General features: G+C 38.9%; 2 protein-coding genes across 2 annotated transcripts in view; one reads left to right on the plus strand and one right to left on the minus strand.

Annotated features, from left to right (window-relative positions):
- The window catches only part of LOC311077578 (B-cell receptor CD22-like), a gene marked incomplete at its 5' end in the record, with an annotated part of 296,388 nt that overhangs the window by 13,416 nt on the left and 256,007 nt on the right, over positions 1–26,965 (plus strand). Inside the window, 3 exons of the mRNA XM_084106114.1 lie at positions 3,442–3,523; positions 3,673–3,718; positions 3,886–3,966. Coding sequence (XP_083962240.1) covers positions 3,442–3,523; positions 3,673–3,718; positions 3,886–3,966 — 209 coding nt within the window. The remainder of the gene's footprint in view (positions 1–3,441; positions 3,524–3,672; positions 3,719–3,885; positions 3,967–26,965) is intronic.
- On the minus strand, positions 19,705–26,274 carry LOC311069295 (uncharacterized protein; the record flags this gene model as incomplete). Its single annotated transcript, XM_084092348.1, has 6 exons — positions 19,705–22,323; positions 23,844–24,225; positions 24,344–24,511; positions 25,238–25,307; positions 25,829–25,850; positions 26,268–26,274. The coding sequence occupies 6 exons, from the start codon at positions 26,272–26,274 to the stop codon at positions 21,311–21,313; spliced, it is 1,662 nt and encodes a 553-aa protein (XP_083948474.1). The 3' UTR covers positions 19,705–21,310.

The raw sequence follows: 26,965 nt of genomic DNA on the forward strand, positions 1-26,965 counted from the left end.
TTGGTAATATTTTTTAGACCCTCCCAGGAATGTCTCAGTGTCCATTATTAGCCTGCTCAGATTTGGGTCGGAGATTCAGCGACTCTGAGGTGCAGCACCAGCACTCAAAAAAACATGAATGTCTAAATTTAAGATTTATGTATTTTGAATTTCATAGAAAATGTCCATCCATTTGGATTACATAGTTTTAATATACACAAATAAAAAAACTGAATGTGATTCATATATGTCAGTCATACATAAATTAAACAAATAAGATTTATGTAATTTGTGTAATGTTTGCGGGCATGTATGATTGCGGGCATTTGTCGGTGATCTTGTGAAAACCCTGTCGTCGAGTGAAATTTGGGGCTGAAATCATGCAGTGTGAACTCGGCATAAGGCTGTGTCTGAAGTCAGTTGTAGTTCTTGTGTTTCTCTTTACTTCAGTAATTCTGCTTGTTAACAGCAGGTGTTCATCATTAATGTCGTCACTTAATTATCTCATTAACTTCAACACTGCTTCAATGGTACTTTAAAGGAGAACTCCGGTCAATTTTAACATTGAGCTCATTTTTTTGTACATTTGGAGTGCTGTCAATACAGAGAACAACGACAAAAATCGGTGTTGCCTACACCGTGTTATCCTCTTTTTAAAATTTGCACCCTGTTGACTTCAATGGGGCAAGTTTTAAACCTGCTTTTAGCCTCTTAACATCCTTGATGTGTCATTACAAGTGCACAGCCAATGTGAGTGATTCCTTCAGAGTGAACACGGTGAATCTGACTGCAGTAGATGTGAAAGATATGAATAAAAATGAAGTTATTTCAGCCAGCGCTCATACCTGTATTTACATCCTGTTTTCGGTCGAAGTCCACAATAATCGATTGTCGAGTTCACGTGCGTGATCATAGGTAACTAAACCTATGCGCGTGAACTCGACAATCAAAAAAACTAAAAAAAGAGAGGATAACACGGTGTAGGCAACATCGATTTTTTTCGTTGTTCTCTGTATTGACAGCACTCCAAATTTACAAAAAAATGAGCTCAATGTTAAAATTGACCGGAGTTCTCCTTTAAGACTATAATAGTGTGCACACACATGCACACTTTTGCTGTGTACTATTACACTATTACATCCCCAGCAAGCACAGTACGTCAATGTGACTTCAGGAAGATGTTGGACTCCAACTAATCCAACATCAGATGTCATATTTAGGTTAAAAATTAAATTCAAGCTGACGTCTAAACCCAACGTTTGTTTGACAATTTGGTTGGAATAAACTCTGCACTGCAAAAAGGGTGAAATGCACATTAAATTTGTGAAGATCTCAGCAGAGGAGGATTAAACAACTCCACAAACGGCATTACCAACTTCACTTATAACCAGACTGACTTTATTTCTGTCAGACGTCTACAGAAGTTCTTGTTGACAATTAATAGAGATTTTTTTGTTGATTTGTTTTATTGAAAATAATAGTTTGGTTTGAAGTCACCATTATGGTGATCGGATTGACTTTTTAACATACATTTTTCTTGGACTGCAGTAACTGTATTTTTTATGTCAAGAAAAACATTTTCAACAAAAAATTTACATCTAAACCTCTGTTCATTTTCAAAAAGAACGGCAGAATGACAGAAATGAAATCAATCTGCTTAGTAATAAGTCTGCCATGCATTTCACATTTTTCTTTTTTGTGTGTGTGTGTTTCTTCCAACCAAAATTCGACGTCTGTCTGACACTGGAGCTTGACGTCAAACAAACGTTGGGTTTAGACGTCAACCAGACTTTAATTTTCAACCAAAATCCAACGTCTGACTGATGTTGGAGTCTAAATCCTCAGTCTCATTCTGATTTGTTTAATTGAAAGGCACAGTATGTAAAATTTGTGGTTAAAATATCCAAAAACAACTTGAACAGTGTTATATTACAAATTTTGTTGATTTGTGTACTTAAATTATCCCAAATGTTTCTAAGAATGTTTAAATCCAGAGAAATAAGCAGTTTTAACCAGGACAGTGTCTGTGCGTCGCCTATCAGTGACATCAAACCTCTATGAATTTCTTTGTTATGCTGAATACAGAAGACGACAGAGTGAAGAAGGTGGGTAACCAAACATTACTTTTTTTTTTACATACTATGGAAGTCAGTGGCTACCGTCGTCTGGTTGTTACCCACCGTCTTCACTCTATCTTCTTCTGTGTTCAGCATAACAAAGAAATTCATACAGGTTTGGAACAACTTCAGGGTGAATGATGACAGATTTTTTTTTGCGGGGGGGGGGGGGGGGTTTGTCTGAACTATCACTTTAAATTACTCATTCTAAATTGAAGTAAATTAATCTTTTCAGATGAAGACAAGAATTCCAAGGCACTCGAATGTTAGTGAAAAAAGTTAAAAAGCCTTTATCATTCCTGGCTTATTTTAAAAAATTGGTGAGAAGTACACCTACACATGCCTTCATCAGGGTGTGTACAACAAACAACGTCTCAGTTCATTTAACAACAGCTAATTACTCAAATTAGAAACACCTGGTCACTCTGTGTAAAGCAACTCGAAGGGAGAAAAAAAAAGAAAAAAAAAGAGGAATTCAAAGAGCATATCTCACACAAAAGTCATAAAGCTTAAAAGTATCATCATAAATATAATGCATGAGAAAAAAAAAGAAAAAAAAGGAAGATAATTCAAAAAACATCTCACACAAAAGTAATAGATCATGAAAATATCATCATACATATAAAGCATGAGAGAAAAACAAACAAAGAAAAATAAAAAAATAATAAAAAAATAAAAAAATAAAACAACATCAAAAACAATTCATTGAGTAGGTATAATATTGATTTGTGTTTTTTGAATTGTGTGCCGTGTTAATGTTTTTGATGTTTTATTTTTTTATTTTTTTATTATTATTATTTTTTTCTTTGTTTGTTTTTTGTTTTTCTCTCATGCTTTATATGTATGATGATATTTTCATGATCTATTACTTTTGTGTGAGATGTTTTTTGAATTCTCTTCCTTTTTTTTTCTTTTTTTTTCTCATGCATTATATTTATGATGATACTTTTAAGCTTTATGACTTTTGTGTGAGATATGCTCTTTGAATTCCTCTTTTTTTTTTTTTTTCTCCCTTCGAGTTGCTTTACACAGAGTGACCAGGTGTTTCTAATTTGAGTAATTAGCTGTTGTTAAATGAACTGAGACGTTGTTTGTTGTACACACCCTGATGAAGGCATGTAGCCGCAACGCGTAGGTGTACTTCTCACCAATTTTTTAAAATAAGCCAGGAATGAAATAAAGGCTTTTTAACTTTTTTCACTAACATTCGAGTGCCTTGGAATTCTTGTCTTCAGAGATATATTATCCCACAACCAAAGAGCACCGAGATTTTATACACCCCATGCAGCACTTATGTTTTTGCATTAAGCTTTAATCTTTTCGGATGTCATACTTTTTGTCTCAGCTATAGGATGTTTGGTGATATTATACATATCCATTGGAGTGGTTTGTGGAGCTGCAGTGATCATTACGATGGTGCTAATTGGGTAAGATGTTTGCAATATTTGACTGCAGTTACTAGTACTAACATATATTTTTTAAAATGTACACTAAATATTATCCCATAGCTTAGACAAACTAAACTGAAAGGTTTTCAAATAAAAATCTGATCACATCACATGAATTGGTTTTCAAGGGTAAGCAAGCGGATGAAAAAGAGAAACGACACACTCAAATCTCAGGTGAGAAAAATGAATTTGGTTATCAGTAGTTTACTAATCAGGTAAATGAACTGCACTCAGAGTGAAGTCCTGAATGTAGTCGTGACTTTTATCTAGTGGGTTTTGGAAGACATTATTCATGCATTTTTTTTCTCTATTCTTTTTTTTTTTTTTTTTTAATGGAAAAGATGAGTCAGTCCAGAAATCATTATAGCAGACGTGAAGCTTCTGGTGATGAGTTAAGTGAACCTGTGTATGAGAATGCAACAGTAAGTGTTTTAACTGAGCTTTTCACACTATTCACTGAATATCAAATGTCTATAGACTAAGCATATAACAAAACAAAAAAAAACAGTATTACTTATATATTCATTCACTTAATTTTTCTCTTCATTGTTTCTTTCTTTCAGCCTAACATGAGGCCGTAGTGTTTGGGACAGAGCAAAACCAGTTTTTTTCAGCTTTTTATGCACAGTGAAAATATAAAGTCTTCACATCCCCTTTAAAACAGCAGTTTTTCTGATGTAAAAATTGAAACAAAAGATAAATCACATCAGAACTTTTGAACGTTTAATGTAACAATTACAACCTATGCAATGGCACTAAAAACCAGTAACATTTCAGGGGAAAAAATAAAGCTAAAAAAATAAATAAATAAATAAAGTGTTCACACCCCTGAACTTAAACTTGGTTGAAGAACCTTTTGGTTTTATTACAGGACTCCGTTTGGGAGTCTTATCAGTTTGGCACATCTTGACATGGCAATATTTTCCCACTCTATTTTTTATTTTGCAAAAACACTCAAATGATTCACGATTCCATCCACCTTTCAACAATGAGAACCCGTTGATGTTTTGTATAAGCTCTTTATTTTTATCATCTAAATTAAATTTTTACATTAAATGTGCAAATGCTCTGACTGAGTTATCTTTGTTTCATGTTTTACATCACTGTTTTAACAGGAGTGTGTAGACTTTTTATATCCACTGTATCTCTTGTGTGTGGAGCCCTGAAAAGCAACGTGAATATAAAAGTGTGTAATCATTTGTGTGTATTGTTTTTGTTACATATAGTTTGTTTAGCTTAGATGTTTTAAGATGTTTTGTTTAACTCTACAGTTTTTCTCAATTGCTTAAACATTAAAACCTATTGGCTGAACAAAGTTCTCAGTTGCCTGAACTCATTTAGCTAATTGTGCAGTCTGTTGTCAATACCTTAAACCATTTCACATGGTAAAACACAATTTGCAGATCTCACTTACACTTTTCAGCAAAACTCAAAACACATTGTCATTCTCAAAACACATTCTGCACTCTAATGCACATGTCATCCATACTGGTAAACACAAGAGGCAGCAATCAAGAAATAGGAAGAGGAGGAAGAGGGCAAGAAAGAGGAAGAGGGGGAGGAGGGCAAGAAAGAGGAAGAGGGGGAGGAGGGCAAGAAAGAGGAAGAGGGGGAGGAGGGCAAGAAAGAGGAAGAGGGGGAGGAGGGCAAGAAAGAGAAACCCAGATAGCAGCATTGTTTCGGCCCAGATCCGGCCCACATCTGGCACTTGTGGAATGCGGATTTGGTCCACATGCAGTGTGGAATGACGGCCCTTGGGCGGACCGCTCCTGTTTGCCAGATCTGGCCCACAAGCAGGCCATAGCAATGCCACATGTCAGCCAAGAGCAAAGAAATAAACCAGAACTGGACCTTATCTGAGCCACAAAATCTGTGTATATTAAATATGGAGTCATCTCAGCCTTAATAAGCCTGTTAACAAGCAGAATCACTGAAGGAAAGAAGAGAACAGAAAAAGAGACGAGCAGAAACACAAGAACTACAACTGACTTCAGCCACAGCCTCAGATGAAATCAACTGAAGAGAAAAGAAGACATTAAATCTGTGAAGATCTCAGCAGAGGAGGATTAAACAACTCCACAAACAGCATTACCAGCTTCACTATTACTAACCAGACTGACTTTATTTCTGGCAGACGTCTACAAAAGTATTTGAGAATTAACAGAGGTTTAACTCTAATGTGTTTCATTTGAAGTCACCATAACAGTGATTAGTGTTTCCATTAGTTGGGCTCTTAACTCTTATTATATCTTTTGTCTTTTTTGGCTGCTGTGACAGTGTGTTTGTCAAACACATTTGCAGCAGCAAAGAAAGCTAAAGTGAAATGAGATCAGATGATCAGTGTGCTTTCACGTCTTTACTCCTTTGATTTTTGTCCCTGTTAGTATTGTATACTGTAGTTCAGTGCATTGTAGGCTGTATACTGTACAATGAACAAACTGTATGGCCCTAACATTGTGAACAGTACCAGTACGCTTGTCTGAAGTTTAAAATCATTGGTTACCCGTAAGCCAATCACATAACGTTTGGTTATGGCGTGTGTTATGCACAGGCTCAGCCGCATTGAACTTCCACTGTAAACACAAGTATGATGCGAAAACAAAACCATCGAGCGAAATACCGGAGTGAACATGGCTGTGAACGACTTTTGCAGATTATGTGAAGTAAATCTATGCATCCACGGTACAATCAGCGTCTACGTCACGGCTCTCAGCCCGCCCTCTGTTCGTTGACTGGCCGGCTGTTTTCAGGCCGGAGGAAAACTGAGAGATATGTCGCTATCTCAGAATGACTACAGAAGCGAACTGAAATTGAGCGGAAGTACGAAGTCTGACGTAGTCAGGCTAAGTTTGATTTTGAACACAGGTAAAACTGTTTTGAGGTGAAAGTTTCATTTTGTGAGAGGAGTCAGAGGTTTTGTAAATAGTGCTTGAAGATGAGGTTTTGTGTTTAATGTTTTCAGAAAATGGAGCAAGGTTTCAGAAATTGTGTTTTAGCAATTGAGAAAAACTGTGAAATCTACACAACATGTGTTGTCCCTGAGCACACGGTTAAGTGATTGCAAAGCCACTGCATTTTAGTCATTTTAAGTGGACGTCCAGTAGGTGACGTCCTTTACACATGCATTTATAGTCCATCATGACCCTCTATGAAATCCTTATGAAATATGCAAAAGCACAATTCGAATTCTCCGGAATTCGAATGCGCATGCGTCGCGTTTGAACGCGTTGTTGTCTTTGGAGCTCTATCGATTGATTTATAATTCTTGATTTTTCCCTTTAAACTCACTTACAACGAACATTTTCTACTTTTCCTCACTGAGAAGCACTACTGCTCAAACCTCATAGTTACAACGCGGACTGTTGAGCAGATGCGTCTCAAGCCTATTAGTGATCCAACGCTGGATACTCTTATAGGTTACGTCCGTGGATCACGGCTGAACGCGTCTTCTCCACACTCACTTACAAACAAACATGGCGAATATATCAGATGTAAGTAGTCTACCTCTTGGTGCAGTTAAAGATACATTTGAGCTGCACGCGTTGCAGTCTGAGCTGGAAGCTGTTGAGAAACAGATCCACGACCTTTTAGTGAGACAGGCCGAGCTGATAGACCGGCGGTTATCTCTTGAAACATCACGCGCCGATGCACACAAATCAGTGATTAACGTTACTAACCCGCTGACTCCAACCTCGTCTACTCCGTGCGTTACTCAGCATCGGTCCCGAGCGCCGAGGTCGCGATCAGCCATGGTCTCGTTCACTCCGGCTCCAACACGCCACCACGAAGCCTGGATGGTTCCGCAGCGGAAGACGCGAGTCAGGTCTAGACCAAGAAGACTCTCTCCGCCCCTCCCGGTTTTCGAGATATCCACACAAAACCGCTTCTCCCCTCTTCGCGAAACCGAACGCGATGCTGTGATCATCGGCGATTCCATCGTTCGGCACGTACACGCTACATTAGGTAAAAGTAAGGTGCACAGTCACTGCTTTCCTGGTGCTCGTGTTTCTGAAATTGCTGCTCGCGTTCCCGAGATTCTGAACGATGACGAGCGCGTCGGAACTGTGGTCCTGCACGCGGGAGTGAATGACATCAGGCTGCACCAGACAGAGGTTCTGAAGAAAGACTTCAGGAATCTGATCGATACGGTACGCAGCACATCGCCTGAAACAACGATCATAGTGTCAGGACCGCTTCCCACGTACCGACTAGGACATGAAAAGTTTAGTAGACTATTCGCGCTAAATGAATGGTTAATGTCATGGTGCAATGAGCAGAAACTGCTCTTTGTAAATAATTGGAATCTGTTTTGGGAGTGTCCTAGGCTTTTCCGTGCCGATGGCTTACACCCAAGCAGATTCAGAGTGGATCTTCTGTCGGATAACATCTCCAAAATGTTAAATACCATTAAATGACTAGTAACCAAAAGTCCAAATCATAGTCTCTCCTGCACCAATTTAAATGATATAAATACTAGTGTAGAACATTGCATAGAAACTGTGTCTATTCCTCGTTTAGTGAGATCAAATAATAATTCTACTGCAGGATCTAGGAAAAATCGAATTGTTATTAAAACAGAAAATGTTGCTATTAGTAAACAAAAACAATTTTTAAAGCTAGGTCTTCTAAACATTAGATCACTCACACCTAAGGCAGTTATTGTAAATGAAATAGTCACGGATAATAGCTTCGATGTACTTTGCCTTACTGAAACTTGGCTTAAACCAAATGATTATTTCGGTCTAAATGAATCTACTCCATCTGGATACTCCTATAAGCATGAACCCCGTCTGATTGGTCGTGGCGGCGGTGTTGCAACAATCTATAGAGATATTCTCAATGTTACTCAGAAAACGGGTTATAAGTTTATTTCGTTTGAAGTACTTGTACTAAATGTTACGCTCTTAGATGTTAGAAAAAAATCCATATTATCTCTAGCCTTGGCTACCGTATATAGACCGCCTGGGCCTTACGCTGATTTCCTAAAAGAGTTTGCAGATTTTCTCTCAGATCTATTGGTCAATGTAGATAAAGCATTAATTGTTGGAGATTTTAACATACACGTAGATAATTCAAATGATGCGTTAGGGGCTGCGTTTATAGATTTATTAAATTCCTTTGGGGTCAAGCAAAACGTCACCGGACCAACTCATCGTCTTAATCATACACTCGATTTAATTATATCATATGGAACCGATCCAACCGATATAGATATCATTCCACAAAGTGATGTCACTGACCATTACTTGGTAACTTGCATATTACGTACTGCTGTAATATGTCATGCGGCGCCGCGTTATCGACCAGGCAGAACAATCCTTCCATCCACCATAGATAATTTCTCAAATTGCTTATCTAATCTGTCTCAGCTGCTGCCTGAACCCAAACAAACAGATGAACTAGAAGAACTAACTAGCACTATGAGCACCATTCTCTCTGGAACATTGGATGTTGTTGCACCCATTAAATTAAAAAAGGTCAGAGAGAAAATTAAAGCACCATGGTACAATAATACTACACATGTTCTAAAGAGAGAAACCCGTAATTTAGAGCGTAAATGGAAACAAACTAATTTAGAGGTCTTTAGAATCGTGTGGAAAGACAGTATGTCACGTTATAAAAAGGCCCTAAAAGCGGCCAGGGCTGAGCACCTCCGCAAACTAATAGAAAACAACCAAAACAATCCTAGGTTTTTATTTAACACCGTGGCTAGACTAACAAATAAACAGACGTCACCCGAACAAAATATCCCGTTACAGTTTAGTAGTAATGATTTCATTAACTTCTTCACTGAGAAAATAGAAAACATCAGAACCACAATTGTAAACGTTCAATCCTCAATCGCGCCTTATAATTCAGCCTCAATTATCCCCCCGCAAGAACAATTACAGTGCTTTACAACTATAGAACAAAAAGAGTTAAATAAACTTATCACTTCATCTAAAACAACAACATGTTTATTAGATCCTATACCAACTAAACTACTGAAAGAAGTGTTACCTGTAGTGGAAGAGCCTCTCCTCAATATTATTAACTCATCTTTATCTTTAGGTCATGTTCCAAGAACATTTAAACTGGCAGTTATAAAACCTCTCATTAAGAAACCACAATTAGATCATAATAATCTAGCAAATTATAGACCCATTTCAAATCTTCCATTTATGTCTAAAATACTAGAAAAAGTTGTGTCCGCTCAACTGGGCTCTTTCTTGCAAGAAAATGATATCTATGAAAAGTTTCAGTCAGGATTCAGACCACATTCACAGCACTGAAACCGCGCTCGTTAAAATCACAAATGATTTACTTTTAGCTTCTGACCAAGGCTGTATCTCAATACTAGTTTTACTTGATCTAAGTGCTGCGTTCGATACTATAGATCACACAATACTCTTAGATCGACTACAAAATTATACTGGTGTTCAAGGACAAGCATTAAGCTGGTTTAGATCATACTTATCTGACCGCTACCATTTTGTCTATTTAAATGGAGAAAAATCGATCATAACTCCAGTAAACTATGGAGTGCCACAGGGATCTGTGTTAGGCCCTCTATTATTCTCAATATATATGATGCCACTTGGAAATATTATAAGGAAACATGGAATTAGTTTCCATTGTTATGCTGATGACACTCAAATATATATTTCATCACGGCCGGATGAAAACGCTAAATTATCCAAATTGACAGAGTGTGTTAAAGATATAAAAGATTGGATGACGAGTAATTTTCTTTTATTAAATCCAGACAAGACAGAGGTAATACTTATCAGTTCAAAAAACCGCCCACAGAACCTCTCACAATACAACTTTGACATCGTAGGATGTCCTGTTACTTTATCCTCTACAGTAAAAGACCTGGGTGTTATACTCGATTGTAACCTGTCTTTTGAAAATCATATTTCGTATGTTACAAAAACAGCCTTTTTCCACCTTAGAAACACTGCTAAGCTACGTAATATGCTATCAGTTTCTGATGCAGAAAAGTTAGTTCATGCATTCATGACCTCGAGACTAGATTACTGTAATGCTTTATTAGCTGGTTGTCCTGCATCCTCAATAAACAAGCTACAGTTAGTTCAAAATGCAGCCGCTAGAGTTCTTACTAGATCAAGAAAATATGATCATATAACACCGATTTTATCATCACTGCATTGGTTACCTATAAAGTTCCGTATTAATTACAAGGTATTGCTACTGACTTATAAAGCCCTAAACGGCTTAGCTCCAGTCTATTTAATGGATCTTCTATCGCCCTATAATCCATCGCGCTCTTTAAGATCAATAAATTTGAGGCTTTTGGTCATACCTAGGATATCCAGATCAACCAAAGGAGGGAGAGCATTTTCACATTTGGCTCCGAAACTCTGGAATAGTCTTCCTGATACTGTTCGTTGCTCGGACTCGCTCTCCCAGTTTAAAACTAGATTAAAGACGCATCTTTTCGGCCAGGCATTCATATAATATTGTTAATCTTACAGTTCAAACTACAATCCGGCCTCTAGTTCATAAATGCCAGAGGAGAACTGGCCCCCGACTGAGCCTGGGTTCTCCCAAGGTTTTTTTTTTCTCCATTAGGTCACCTGATGGAGTTTTAGGACACCATTAGGCCATTTTGATTTATATCTTACACTACCATAAAATTAACTATTTGTGCAGGTGAGGTAATGCAAAATGAAAATAGGCAAGTATCAGGAAGTTTTGACCTCACCTATGGCCTCACTCCAGGAAGAGCTGGGGGTGGTGGATACAAAAAATGAGCCAAACAATGTGTTTAAGGGATAGTTCACCCAAAAAATGAAAATTGTCATCATTTACTCAACCTCATGTTTCAAACCTGTATACCTTTCTATGTTATGCTAAACACAAAGATGTTTGGAAGAATGTTTGTAACCAAGCAGATGTCACTTCCCATTAACTACCATAATAATTTTTTTCTCCAATAATGGTAGTCAATGGTTGCTCTATTTGCTTGGTTACAAACATTCTTCAAAATATCTTCTTTTGTGTTCAGCAGAAGAAAGAAACTCATACAGGTTTGGAACATGAGGGTGAGTAAATGACAGAATTTTCATTTTTGGGTGAACTATCCCTTTATATAATAATTCAGTATTTTGTAATTGGTATTTTAGTTTGGTTAACAAATGTTAAACATTGAAAAAAATAAAGAGAAATTTTGGCTGTTCAAGATCAATAAAATGTTGTGCTAAATCGGAACATGCTTCTTTTTTGCTTATGTCCACAAATAATGTGTTCTTGTTTGTGATGTACACGTGATTAAAATGTTTTATTGACGTTCAGGTCTGACTGGATCATTTTTGGACCTTTTTAGAACCTTTGTCAAGATGTGTAAACCTCAAGACTTGATTGCCTTTCACGATATTACACAATAGGTGTGTGATTATTTTATATGCAGGCTTTTATATACACTTAAATTATGCAGCAACACATTTAAACACACAGACGATGCATTTAGACGTACAGGGACGCGCAGAAGAGACGTGGAATTCACGGTCAGATGACGTCGAAGACATCCGTTCAACTTTAATTTTGGAACTATTTTTCAACCATGACGGGGCGTGTCGGACGGACGTCTTTTCAACGGTCATTAAACGTCCAAATGTTTGCTGGGGAAGCAACCAATTAACGTCTTCAGGATCACTTGAAAATTAAAGGCAGGTGTGTTTGATTAGGGTTGGAGATGAACTGTGTAGGACAGTCGATCGGCAGGAGCAGGATTGGGCACCCCTGCCTAAAAACAACCGCAATACACATTAAAAAAAAAAATCATTCAGATATCATTCAAAACCATGGTTAATTTATGTGTACTATGGCTTTTTGGAACAATAATCCGTATGATCAGTGAAGTTTAATAGCCGTAAATCTGTTGTGTTCTTCCGCATTCCAAAGCGTCACACTTCTCTGCACCAATAGCCCTGAGGGACGTTGTTTTGTCAAGCGCTGTCATGACAACAGCACAGGATGTTTTTCTGAATTGGAGCGGCTGACGCTCATAATACATATTAAAGGTATCAACTCATTTTTTTCATTTCATAACTCCTGACACAAATTAAGACATAACTGTCACTACAAGTTTCTCAGAATACAATAGTGGTCAAATACTGAAACTTGCGTCTTATATCTTTTTAATGATGTATAGTTTGTCAAGGTAATAACATTAAATCTGATAGTAACTTTGAACTGTATATAATAAAAAATAATAAAAAAACGCTTCAGTGCGCCGGCGCACTGGCAAAGGTTAACAGGTTAAAAAGACTGTAACAAGTGTATTTCCAATATTATAATTATTAGTCTTTTTGAGAGTGTTGTTAATGTGAGATTATCATTGTCTATTTATTCAAATATTTCTCATCTGCAGTCCAACAGATTCATAATCTGAGAACCGCTAAACCTGATCACTGAGTAACAAAAAGCTGTAAAAAAGAGAAATATGTCAAATATAAATAATACTGAACTACTCAGAGTCATAACTCATAATCATAACTCCATAGGCTTCATTCACTGGTGTTAATGGCACAATAATGAAAACACAGAAAGGTTTCATTTGAGTCACTGCTCCGATGAATCACCATCACACAAACACCATTAAAGATTCAGTTTCAGAGTGACTCACAGACACATAAAGATAGACAGTTCAAAGAAACGATGCATGATGTTTTGCAAATCCATGGAGGGCCGCCATGCTGTGCAGGGCCGATGCAGCCTGGCCAGCGGAGGTGTAGGCTCGGCCAGCGAGAGCTGAGGTGGTTCTGCAGGGTTTAGATGGGAGAGCCGCCTTGGATCTCCATCCAATAGCGCTGGTCCACCTGGGTGAACAGAACTGGTGAAGGGGTCTCCGCTGGAGAGAGTGAGGCACACGAGGACGGGAGCGGTGAATCAGGAGAGGCGGCATCAAACCTAGCGTCGAACAGGAGGATCATAACTCCATAGGTTTCATTAATTGCACAATAATGAAAACACAGAAAGGTTTAATTTGAGATACTGCTCTGATGAATCACCATTACTCAAACAGCATTAAAGATTCAGTTTCAGAGTGACTCACGGACAAGATACAGTTCAAAGAAATGATGCATGATGTTTTGTCTGCGCAGGAAAACCATTGTTTGGTTACAGAGATGCTGCCCGAGGCCTAAACATCCTTTAACGTGCTAAAAATCAGCTGGGTTAAGATGAACTGATTATCTTCGTTAGTACAAAATGTTGTATGTTAGATGCATTTTGTTTTTAGGTTGTTTCGTAATACAGTTAACATTATTTACTCTTTATCATTTTTGTATTTATTTGTTTTGAACTGACACGTTTTCTGTGTCATTGCGTAAGATAAGTTAAGTTTCGTGTCTAAAGAAACAGCCCTCATGGGTGTGGAAGTCTTCAGAGGGAAAGCCTTTAAAGGCCATCAGCGGATCTCTCAGTCGTCACAGCAGAAGAACATCACACTTCTCTTGAAAACATAAACCTCACGAAATGGCAAACGCAGTAAGTAGGCAATTCCTTTCATTTGACATTAAACTCATCAAAATAATATAGTGAGAACCAAAATGTGCTGAATATATTATGTTGTTAATGCACCCAGCTGTCATCATTTTACAGTATCACAGCATTTTTATAATATATGAACATTTCTTATGTAAATTTAACTGCAGTTTTACAACAAAATAGTTTCATTTCAATATGGCTTTGTCATTCGACAGCATTTTACAACTAAATAAAATAATCTTAATAGGATGAAACAATTATCCTGTTAATATTCTTAACTAGGTACACAAAATGCTCACTGTTTAGCCTTTATATATATTTAGACAATTCACTACAACATTTCAGTTAAAACAAACAGAAAATGGAACAAAATGGATATTATTTTTATAAATGATTAACCAGCATAATTTACTGTACTGTATAACAGTGCCAAATTCCCTTTGCATGACTCTTACTTATTGATGACTCTCACCATTTTTGCTGCCACTATCACTTCATGTCCTTTGTGTTTGTGTCCAATGTTTTTTTGTTTTTGTTTTTTACATTTGCGTTGTATTTATGTTTACTGTACTATATAACACACTGTTAACTAACTTTATCTTCTCAGACAGAAAACGGCTTCAGAAAAAGATGGAACCAGCGCAAAACACTAGAGTTATATCTTGAGGGAGAGCATGCCAACATACAAAATCTGAAAATAAGAGATGATATAAGAAAAGAACAACAAGTACAAAAGTATCTCTCCAAAAATATCACAGCTTATCCAACTCCTGTTGAATTTCACATCACAGAATTGACCCGTGTCAATAACAAAACTAGACTTCAGAAAATCTGGAAGTCAGAGGGATTCATGGGAAGTCAGAGGGATTCATTTGAACAAGATTCGCTTTCATGGTGGAGCCTGAAGATCAATGAAGCGGATATAAGAGCCGCTGAGGAGCGTTTCCTCGAGAGTTCATTCCCAGACAGAAGCAAAGAAGAAATAGCAGCTCAGCAACCGTTCCTGAGTAAATTCACCACGTCACCACCATTTATAAATGAAACCTCACGCTACGGCAACTTCCGCTTCACGTTTCCTCTGACTGAACTGATGGAGGCCTACAAGAAGCAGATGTGTGAGGACGAAGAGCCGGTTCTCAGGGTATACAAGACCAAACTTTTCAAGCAGGAGATCGAGTATGTTGTTCTCGTTCACAGCCCTCAGTTTAATGAGAAGTTTAGTAAATATCCACTGCTTACATCCAGCCCATTGGTTTCTTATGAGGGAAATCAGATCATCTGGAGAGCACAAGCCATTTGTGAAACCCACAGATATCAACTGAAAATCCATGGAAAAACAGCAGTGACACAAACCATGTATTCACACGAGTTTTATGTGTGGGATCAGCTTAGCCTCGTCTTTCACTTCAAAGAGGGTGAGGTCCTTACCTTCCCTCAAAGAAAGCTTAAAGCAAGCCTCAGTTGTTGTGAAGCTGATAGAAAGGTAAACCTTTCAAATGGAGAAAACTGCTCTTCCATTGAAGAAGCTGAGAAATTCCTTGAAAGCTTGCAAGATGATGATGAAAAGAAAGATGAAAAAGAAGAAAATGCACTTGAGGAGGTGAAAATGGAAGCGGACTAAGAATGTGAAAATTTTGTAAGAACTTTTGCAGTTCTGCCACTTTCGTGGTTTTGCCCGTCCTTTCTGCTAATAGATTTTGGTAAATAAAAGTTGAAGGTTTTTTTTTTTTTTTTTTTATTTATTTATCTAATATTTATTACTTGTCATTGAAAGGCTGTTATGGGATTTAAAAAAAAAAAAAAAAACACTGAAATCATCTGGATTGTTCAAAATAAATACACCATTTTTAACCTATAATGCTCTCTATCATTCTTTCACAAGCCGGTCAGTGTTTGCGAGACAAGACTATTGCAGCTCCTTGTATATGTGTGTGTGTGTGTGTCTGCCAAACAACATTAAACTGATTGCAATTAGTTCATAATAGCCCCGTTTACACTTGGGATCATATTCTCCTATTCTGTCTTCTCTGAGCTCAGCTTTTGAGTCTGCAGTGTTGAGGCATTGGTTTTGTTTGCACTTATTTAGGTCATTTTCTGCTCTGGTGTGGTATTGCTGTTTACCAGTCAGTATCAACAACCTGCTAAAAATAAGCTGTGGCTGAGATTTGTTTTTTCACTTGAGATCAATATGCCAAATAAATATACTTTTAAACTATATCAGACACTGAACTGCACATTAAAGAGAAGTAGCTACCACAATAAACATGCTGTTTTTCCACCCAGAGGATTCATTTCTTTATGGTATACATCTTGATATTTTACATTTACATTTTGGGCCCTATTTTAATGATCTGAAACGCAAATATCAAACGCGAAACGCAAGTAACTTTGCGGGCAGATCTTGTGCGCTGTTGCTATTATACCGGAGGGATAAATGACTCTTGCGCCCAACGCAAATCTAAAATGGGTTGGTCTGAAGTAGCTTCATTACTCATAGGTGTGGTTTGGGCGTAACGTTAAATAAACCAATCAGAGCGTCATCTCACATTCCCTTTAAGAGCAGACGCGCTTGTTCCATGGCGGATTGCTATTATAACAGCGGATTTGCCAAGCGCACGCCAGGAGCAGTTCACAGCGTTCTCATCAGGGCCGTAAAACACAGAGAAGTGACATTGGGGATGGAGAAACCCATCCAAATTAGCTTCGGTTAAACAGGCGTATAATAATTTGGGTAAATGTGTTAACTAGATTTAAGCCTATTTTTTCACATCTTCATGGACACCACAATGATTTCCCTCTGTGGAATATTTTTCCTTGTAATTATGTATGGTTTGCAAAAATGTCAACTGTTGCATCTGTGTATAGATGAGAGAAGCAAAGTGTATGCGCGTTGTGCACACGCTACATTATGGCCAAGCATGCACCCTTAAAATAGCATCTGAATGCGCCACTGACTTTAGACTAGGTTTTTCCTGGTCTGGCGGAATTGTTTTCTGGAACTGCAAAATAGCACCAGGGAACGTTTGCGCCGGAACACTAGGGTTGGGCGATGTCCCCTAAATTGGCAGTTGACGATGTTTACAGTTAAACATTGTGATGGACGATGATATCGTCGGGGGGTGGGGGGGGTTGAATCGTGCTGACCATTATGAAAATAGAGAGAGAGAGAGACAAAGAGAGAGAGAATGCACATAGTAGCTACTTACATCTACTGTGTTTACAGGAATACTCAACTTGGCATTTTGAAATATTTCTGTTCTTATTTGGCCGTTTAGGCGCAAGCGAAGACAGAGGCTACTATGCTTGTCCGTGTTGCGCTGGGAGCGCGCGCACAGCATCCTGTCAGTAGAATTCAGTTCTCTTTGACCATTCATTCATGTTTTGCTATTTAATAACTTTAAACAGAATTGTCAACTGAAATCAACAATACTACACATTTATAGGACAAAAAGTGTCTCTGCGGCAAAAGTGAAAGTACCAGTGGCCAGCGGGTGAAATGTTTCGAAATGTCTCTTTGCATAGCAAAGCACCCGTTTCAATAAAAGGATATATTAAAGTTTATATAACCTACTTTTACATTTTCGCTGCTGTTCTAAAATGATTTTCGCCATTACCTTAAACAGCTGCTTGATTCCCAGTGCAGGAGCTGTAGGTAACCACAGAAACGCAAGTGGTTAGTTGATTGCTGTGGTGACTCGTGACACTCGCGAACAGCACTGAACACACACGTCTTAATTTTTTTATCGTTTGTTGGTAAAGGGTGAGAGACCTTGCGAGCCACATGATTTTTCCCTAAGAGCCAGGTGTGGCTCACGAGCCATAGGTTCTCAACCACTGGTGTACTCGAAACAATAGATTAAATTACGTGACCTTTCACGAACTGCCGTGAGACTTGGCTGGTCTGACAGGGGGTGTGGCATCACGATGGCCGGCACAACCCTACAGAACACGCCTCCTCTTTTCGCTGAACCGCCCCTGGGAGCGCAAGTTCATTCCCGAATTTATCGACGTGCGTCTGTCTAGGGAAAAGTCCACTGTGCGTCGGGTGCAAGATAGGGCCCTTAGTCACTTAGCAGACACTTTTGTCCAAAGCGACTTACAAATGAGGACTGAAGCAAACAGGTAATCATGAAGAGGCAAAAACAATGCAAGAAGTGCTCAAAATACAAAGTTCAGGCATTGCTTATAGTAGCATAAGCCAGTCAAGGGAGTATTAAAGAAAAAGGAAAGTTACATTTGCTTATCAAGAGGTTAAGTGCTCACGGAAGAGATGAGTTTCAGCTGTCTTTTGAATGTTGTCAGGGATTCTGCGTTCCGGATGAGGGTGGGGAGAGCATTACACCATCAAGGAACAGTGAATGAGAATGTTCTGGAGAGTGATTCAGTGCCTCTCTGTGATGGTACCGCGAGTCGTCACTCATTGACCGATCGTAGGCTTCTGGTAGGGATGTAGACTCGTAGGAGTGAGTGAAATTAGGAGGGAGCTGAGCCTGTGGTAGATCTATAAGCAAATGTCAAAGCCTTGAACTTGATGCGAGTGGTAGCCAGTGCAGAGAGATGAACAGAGGAGTGACGTGGGCCCTCTTGGGCTCGTTGAAGACAAGACGAGCTGCAGCGTTCTAAATAGAGGTTTAGTTGCACATGATGGAAGTCCAGCCAGAAGAGCATTACAGTAGTCAAGCCTAGAGATGACCAGGGCCTGGACGAGAAGTTGTGTTGCATGCTAAGTTAGGAAAGGCCTGATCTTCCTGATGTTGTGCAGTGCAAACCTGCATGATCAAACTGTCTTTGTAATGTGGTCTGTGAAGGTCTGCTGGTCATCAAATATTACTCCAATATTACTCCAAGATTTCTGACCGACCTTGATGGGGTGATTGATGCTGATTCTAGCTGGATAGTGAAGTCGTCCTGTAGAGACGGATTGGCAGGGAGGACGAGAAGCTCAGTCTTTGACAGGTTGAGCTGCAGGTGATGTTCCTTCATCCATGTCGAGATGTCCGCCAGACAGCTTGAGATCCGTGGAGCTACTGTGGGATCATCTGGTTGAAATGAGAGGAAGAGCTGTGTGTCATCAGCATAGCAGTGGTAGGAGAAACCATGTGCCTGAATGATGTGTCCCAGTGATGTGGTGTAGATGGAGAAGAGGAGGGGTCCAAGCACTGAACCCTGAGGAACCCCTGTGGTCAGTTGATGTGCTCTGGATACCTCGCCTCTCCATGCGACCCTGAAGGACCTACCTGTGAGATAGGACTCAAACCAGTGGAGGGAATTCCTGTGATGCCCAGAGATGAGAGGGTGGACAGAGGGATCTGATGATTCACAGTGTCGAAGGCAGCAGACAGATCCAGGAGAATGAGAAGTGAAGATCTGGAAACAGCTTTTGCGGTCCGTAGGGCTTCAGTGACAGACAGTAAAGCAGTCTCGGCTGAATGCCCTTTCTTGAAGCCAGATTGGTTGACATCCAGCTGGTTGTTCTGAGACAGGAAGATGATACTTGGTTGAAAGCAACTCGTTCAAGTGTTTTCGCTATGAATGGTAGGAGAGAGACAGGTCTGTATCTGTCTACAAGTGACGCGTGTAATGTGGTGGCATAAACGCTCTGGGAAAACACATGAAATTGAAAATTAGTAACATTGTGTGAAAAGAACACCATGGCTCTTTCATGATGAAATAAAACTTCATTTTTTAATTAAAATTAAATGAAAATCATCCAACAATGGAACAAATACAATCATCATTGAGCCACTTTTAACAATTAAAACATGTTTATCAGCGTTATGAAAACCAGAAACTCATAGATACTATCTTGAGGCATTTTAATAGGTCAAGTTCAATATACAATCATTGTTCTATTCTGTCGAACAACTTCATTTGCATAGTTTGGTTCAATCCATCTCTAACTCTCTCAAACCACATGAAAGCGCAATGTGACACTGCCTCCTACTGGCTGAATGTACAGTTTCAGGATGAGCCAGGGCCGGAGTGGGACTCATTTTCAGCCCTGGAGTTTCATGCCTTAGACCGGCCCACTTTAGTTCCCGACTGACTATTCAAATATTGTAATTAAACCCTCAGTATATAAGGCCCAATCTTTCAAGGGCTATCTGGCCCTTCCCCCTACCCCTCCAACCAAAAAAGAATTGAGACAACCCTACCCCTTCACGGGAACGCGCAAAACGGAGGGGTAGGGGCAAGGGGTGAATTGGGATTGAGCCTAAGTCTGCAATAGTGCACTGTTCTGTACAGCCTTGTAATTCATTGTATTTTTCAAAAATATAATTTTCTATTCAGTGCAATATCAGTACACAGGGTTTTATAAATACAGAGGTCCCAAAAGTGATCTAGGGGGTTCGGGGGCATACTATTTTTCCACTGTCATTGGCAAAGAACATCTGACTGTGTTAAATAGGAATCCATTGTAATAAAGTTATTCTCATTATGGGCACAGTATGCAATAGGCTATTGCTCTACCTGCTCTCCTCTCTCATCTCCATCTCCTTCTCTCGTTCTTCTTCTCTCAGTCTCTTTATCTTTACCTGTAAATCTCCCCTTCCTGAAGATGCTTAGATTGATACATTCTTTGCAAAGTGATTATTTATGTCGGTCGTTTAAAATTTCTATCGTAAAACAGCTGTTTAGTTTAGCCACTTGCACCTTATCTCGTGAAGCGTCGCGTTGGGATTCGCATAAATCCCGCTTGCTTTGATCGGTCATCTCAAACATTTTGCCATTGCCGACGAGCGGTGTTTGAGTGCTGAAGCAGCTCAGATGATGAGGTCGGTTATCGTCTCGATATGCGAATCATTGCAGCAGTTAATATTAGGCAATTATTTCACAACGTTCATTATACACTCAGGAAAAATTACCGAGGTCCGGACCTCGGAGACCTCAATGGTCAGTACGGCCCTGACTCGTAGGCTATTTGGCTGCTTGAGTTTCTAGAGATATTTTATTATTCTGGCCTTTTCAGCGCCGCCTTTGCGCCTATTATCCATGTTTTGTATCTCTTATTTTTTGTTTGCACATCTCTAACAAAGTGACTTTATTTTTTTTGTGGGGCTGCGATAAAATAATAATAAAAAAAGTAGTGGGGCTGCGCTATGACTGGAGCCTATAAGGAAAGCATTCAACCCAGTGCCATGACAACACCGGCCCTCCTGGCCAATAAAACAGACCGGCCCACCGGGAATTCTCCCGGTGCTCCCGATTAGCCAATCCGTGCCTGGGATGAGCTCAATGAGTCCTTTATCCAGATTTACTGATGAAAAGACATTATGATGATTCAGGAGCAGTTTGTTCTTTAGTGTGTTTCTTCTGGTGGGTCTGAAAACTACCTAAATAAGCGAATCTCTCGTCGCAGATGGAGCAGCGGTAAGGCTTCTCTCCTGTATGAACTCGCTCATGAGTCTTCAGGACGTCCGATCGAGCAAACGTCTTGTCACACTGAGAACACTTGAACGATCTTTCTCCTGTATGAATCCGCTGGTGATTTTTTAAGGTACTCTGTTTAGCGAAACTCTTCCCACAAACGCTACAGTGATACGGTCTTTCTCCAGTGTGAACTCTCAGATGAAGTCCAAAATTAGCCGGACTAAAGAAGCTCTTCCCGCAGTAGGAGCACAGGTATGGTTTCTCTCTGGTGTGAGTCCTCTCATGGCAAATCAAATTAGGTTTTTGACGGAATCTTCTATCGCAGTATTCACACTGATATGGTTTCTCCTGAGAATGTATTTTATGGTGTGACTTTAGATAACTTGAGTTTGTGAAGGTTTTCCCACATTCGCTGCACTGGTAAGGCCTCTCGTTGGTGTGAATGCGCACATGCGTCTTCAAATGGGATCCATACATGAATCTTCTATCGCAGTGAGGGCACTTGTATGGCCTTTCACCCGTGTGGATTCGCTTATGAGCATCAAGATTCCCTTTGGTGCTGAAATACTTGTCACACTCGCTGCAGTGTAAAGTCTTTTCGCCAGTGTGTGTCTTCATATGAACTGTCATACTAGATGGAGTGGTGAAAAAATCCTTCCCGCACTGTTCACAGTGAAACTCCTTCACGCTGTGCTCTTTTGAATGAAGTCTCTTCTCTTCTAAGGTGGGAAAGCTGATGTTGCATCTCTTGCAGGAGAAGCTTTTCTGTTCTGTGTGTTTTCGCTCATGTCTCACTAAATGTCCCTGTGAGCTCAATGTTTTCCCACAGGTGACGCAGGAAAAACTCTTGACCTTCAGCTGATCTTTTAATGTAGAGGTTGTTTCTTCATCAGTAGATGAACCGCCATTCACATCTGAAAAGAAAAAGGTATTAAAATGTCTAACTTTAAATGAACAAGTAGATTTAATGAATCATGCACTTACCATCATGAAATTCTATAATATCTGTCATAATATTGTTCTATAACTTCGAGAGCTTAAAAATTAATCAAGATAAATGTGAAATTGTGATGCAGCTCATGATACAGTGTTTTCAACACATCGGTTCACAGTAACTAATGTCTGCACCTGCTGATTTAGGAACTTAAAGCTGCAGTCCGTAACTTTTTTGTGTTAAAAATTATCCAAAATAAAAACAACCAGCCAGTGTTCAAAACTCTCTGCTTGCCTTAGCTCGATTCAAATCGGTTAGCTTTTAATAATGATTTTAATTCCAGTGGTACTGGTGGATTTCCGCGGGAAATTCGAGCATGTCTTTGCGTCATTACGTCACATCTGTCCACATAAAGAAGGAGTCTCGGCTAGTAGGCTATATTGCGTGTGAGGATGTTCGAGGTGTAGATTTATAGCCTTTTCTCACAGCACTTGAAATAATTAAACTTATAGCGGATCCAGAATGTTTCAAACGACAATCACCACTAGAGATTCACCAGTTGTAAAACCCAAAAGACTTCGGAGTGGCTAGAGAAAAAAAGAGACTGCAACCGGCCCATGCGAAAACAAGGATAAACATCGGCAGGGCTTTTGAAAGATGGCGTGAACTCCGTGTTTTAAAGGGGATCAGAGACGCCTTTTTTTTTTGCTAGACAGGTTCAATAGTTCAATAGTTCAATTATGTAACCGTAGCACACTTCGCTTAATTTACACAGTTACGAAGTTTCCTTTGTTGTGCCTTTCTCGTTTTGCTATTATGGTAAATATGAATTATTTTGTGCTAGCTATGAGAGGGAGCACTTCACCTCCACTCCAAGAAAATCAAACCCGCCTCCTCCGTTGTCAAGTATTGGATCTGAATCAGATTGGTAAAGTGTCGTAAGATGTTTATATTATGTTATATTATAACACGTTTACGCATAACAGGGATTCCGTTCATACACCGTTTATTTCATAGCACTATGATTGTTATTTGTTTGTACAAAATAACTGCTCTTCTATGATTTGCACGGTTTGACATGATATGATAAGCGATCGTTAGATTTAATCAGCGCGATTTACTGCAATGCTTTTTTTCCCCTTAGTTGATCAGAACAAAAGTGGATGTTACTTACTTGTTCAGACGTCATTTTCCGTTAAAAATTCTAATATTGGTCATACTTCCAAAAAGTATATTCTGTGATTCTGAATGCCCGTATCCACACCGGCGCGGTGATTGACAGCCGCACACTCTCCTCAAAACATTGGATTCATCCGCGCTGTTTCATGCCGATGTACAACCCACGTAAAGTTGATAATTCCGCAAATAACTGCAATTGCAGATTTCGAACAGAGATGGCGACAAAGAGGAAAAACTACGGACTGCAGCTTTAACTAAATTTTTACACACATTCTGACTATGATTTGCCATAACAAAAGATCATAAATGGAAGATACATACCTGAAGGAATAAAATTATCACTGTCATCATTATTCTCATCCTCATTTTCTTCATCCTCAACATCATTTCCTTCATCATCCTCATTCTGAACATCATCTTCATCTTCATCCTCCTCCTGGCTCTGTTGTTGTTCCTCTGCTGTGGTTTCTTCTCCTCGTCTCTCTATCAGGTTCCTGCAGTCCTCCAGTTTGACGGAGCACATCTTCATCTGCTGTTCTCCAGCGTTACAGTCAGAGGTTTGATCAGCGGATCCATGATCCTGAGCGTCAGTATAACACAGTAAAGTGAGGCTGAGCTCTGAGTCCTGTGTGTCTCTGGATCTCCAGACTGAATCCTGAGCTTCTGTCCCATCACTCACACACACTGAAACCTTCTCCAGATCCTGACAAACACATCATAGATCAACACAAATAAACAACAACCTGCTGATATTAGCCTCATTACTCAGGAGTTATCTCTAGTGGTTATACTGGTGATTTGTTTGCATATTTTGCTCAAACCTCTCTGTTGGGGTTGTCTCCTCTTTCTCTCAGCTTTGCCTCCAGTGACGCCACCTCTTTCTTCAGCTGACAGATTTCAGTGATGAAATCCTCAATATCCAGCATGGGCAGATCCGTTCCTACTGATTTACAGCAGATCACATCCATCTGCGGTCTCATGGTCAACATCTGAAGACAAACATCATCATTATTACAAGATGCATTTATCCACATTTATATCAATCTGAGTTGTAATGTGGACTCGTGCATTTTCTGTAAAGCTGCTTTGAAACGATGTGTATTGTGATTGTGAAAAGCGCTATACAAGTAAATGTGAATTGAATTATAATGAACTTACACTGATTTAAACTCAAAATGAGTAATGATAATGAAGGAGAACAGAACTACACAGAATAAGACAATTATTGCAATTTCTGAGAATATTAATACACAGGTAGATATTAATTACAGATATAAAATAAACATGTTTAGGTGTGTTTATGTTTAAATTCACTATTGTAAATATATCATTACAACACATTACCAATATCTAAAACTTAAATTTAGCTGCTGGATTTAAACACAGATTTCAGAAATTTAACATGATAATGTGATACATTTAGTGTCCAGCATTGAAAATTGATTTAAAATCAAAATTAGAAAATTAAACGTGTTAACTTTGGTTTTATTACAAATATCACAGTTAAAACACGGCTACTGTAGTAAGCAATGGTAAATGTGTGTTTACAACTACAATTATACTATTATTTATTATTACAAATACCCAGGCTAAACTATGGTTACTGTGGTAAAAATCATGGCTAATTCGTTTTTTAATGATGTGAATAAGTAGTTAATTTAAAGCTTTAAAACACTACAGACAGAAAATCACACAAACAGTTAAAACCAACACACCTCAGTCTGAGCGCCAGGCTTCCTCTTCTTCAGTGGTTTACCGGCGGACTGAAGAGCGTCACAGCGACTCCTACAGGTTTCAGGAAGAAACGCTAGTCAGTAGATATCGTGTCTACAGCAAACTCTCTCCGTCTTTTTCTATATCAAAAACAAGCTTGAATTCCTGTGGTGCAGCTACGAACGTGAATCATGTTTATGTTTTATCTATGGTTAAAGTTAAATTGTTAAATTGATGTCCACGATGTAAGTAATTTATTTTTGCACTTGATTTGTTCACGGCACCATAACTTGATTTCCTAACGTTTCCGTTTCGTGTATTATTGCATTTCTGTGTCAGAATCAGTTCAGCTCTCCAAACATGAACTGAGGTAAATAACGGGCCTTTCTTGCCCTGATGTGGCACTGCCATGTTTCTAGTATTACTGCTAAAAGAAGCTGTAGTTGAGATTTGTGTTTACACGAGAATAATATGCCAAATAAATAAAACTAGGCTATATCAGACACTGATCAGCACATTAAGCTGTCAAAAATAAATAAGTTTACACAGTTTTTCCATCCAGAGGATTAATTTCTTTGCAGCAAATATCTTACCTGACATGGTGGCACAAATGCTCTGGGAAAACACATGAAATTGAAAATTAATAACATTGCGTGAAAGGAAAACCATGTCTCTTTCTTGATTAAATAATATTTAAAATCTCAATGAAAACCATCCAACAATGGAAAAAATTGTGCTATTTTGAGGCTTTTTAATAGGTAAAGTTCAACCAATCTCTCCAGTTTAAGATACAATCATTGTTCTATTCTGTCCAACACAACTTCATTTACAGAGTTTGGTTCAATCCATCTCTACTCTCTCAATCCACAAGCTCAATGTGACACTGCCTCCTACTGGCAGAAAGAGCTCAATGTACAGTTTCAGGATGAGCTCAATGAGTCTTATCCAGATTTACTGATGAAAAGACATTATGGGGCGATTTCCTGGAGAGAGATAAAGCCTTGTCTTCAGATTAACAGAAATCTGATTTACCTGTCATGGTTTTAAATAGTCCTAGACTTAGTCTAAACCAGAGTTTAAGACTAATTGTTTAGTCTTAAACTCTGAAATCAGAGTGTAAAACCATTGTTGAGATTCATACGCTGATTGTTGATAACTGTGTGTGTACAATTGCAAACTTTGCATGTTTGCACTATGCCTGACACTTACTAATCAACATGCATTTCTGTAGGTCTGTCAAAAAAAATCATCTGTTATCATGGTTTAGTTGTATTTTAAAACACTGCTTTTTCTTAAAAACATTGTGTCAGATGTATTGGGTAATTGACCTAAGCCGCTGACCCCTTAAGGTTATGACTTCTGAAGGCCTCTCATGTGTAGATTCACTCGGTTGAAAAATGGTATTTTGTAATTTAAACATCTGAAATTAAAGGTACAGTAGTTTTTTAAATGTATTATTAACTAAAATCATTGTCTTTATTCATAAAATATGTCCTCATTGGTGTAAAATGACCTCTGCCAATGATCAGACTCATCCTCGTAAGCGAAGAATTTCTTATCTTTATTTACATGGGACGGGTAAGTCCAAGGAGGCTTCCATGTCGTTCCGCCATCTTGAAAAACTATAATAGCAGAGAGGTACAAAAAGCACTAGCCTACCTCAACACGTTTCATCAAGGTGTGTTTGTTCAGACCCGGCTGACTGAAACCAGCTGAAGTGGACGAGGAGA

This window comes from Abramis brama (genome assembly GCF_963993115.1).
Source record: "Abramis brama genome assembly, chromosome: 2".
Lineage (NCBI taxonomy): Eukaryota > Metazoa > Chordata > Actinopteri > Cypriniformes > Leuciscidae > Abramis > Abramis brama.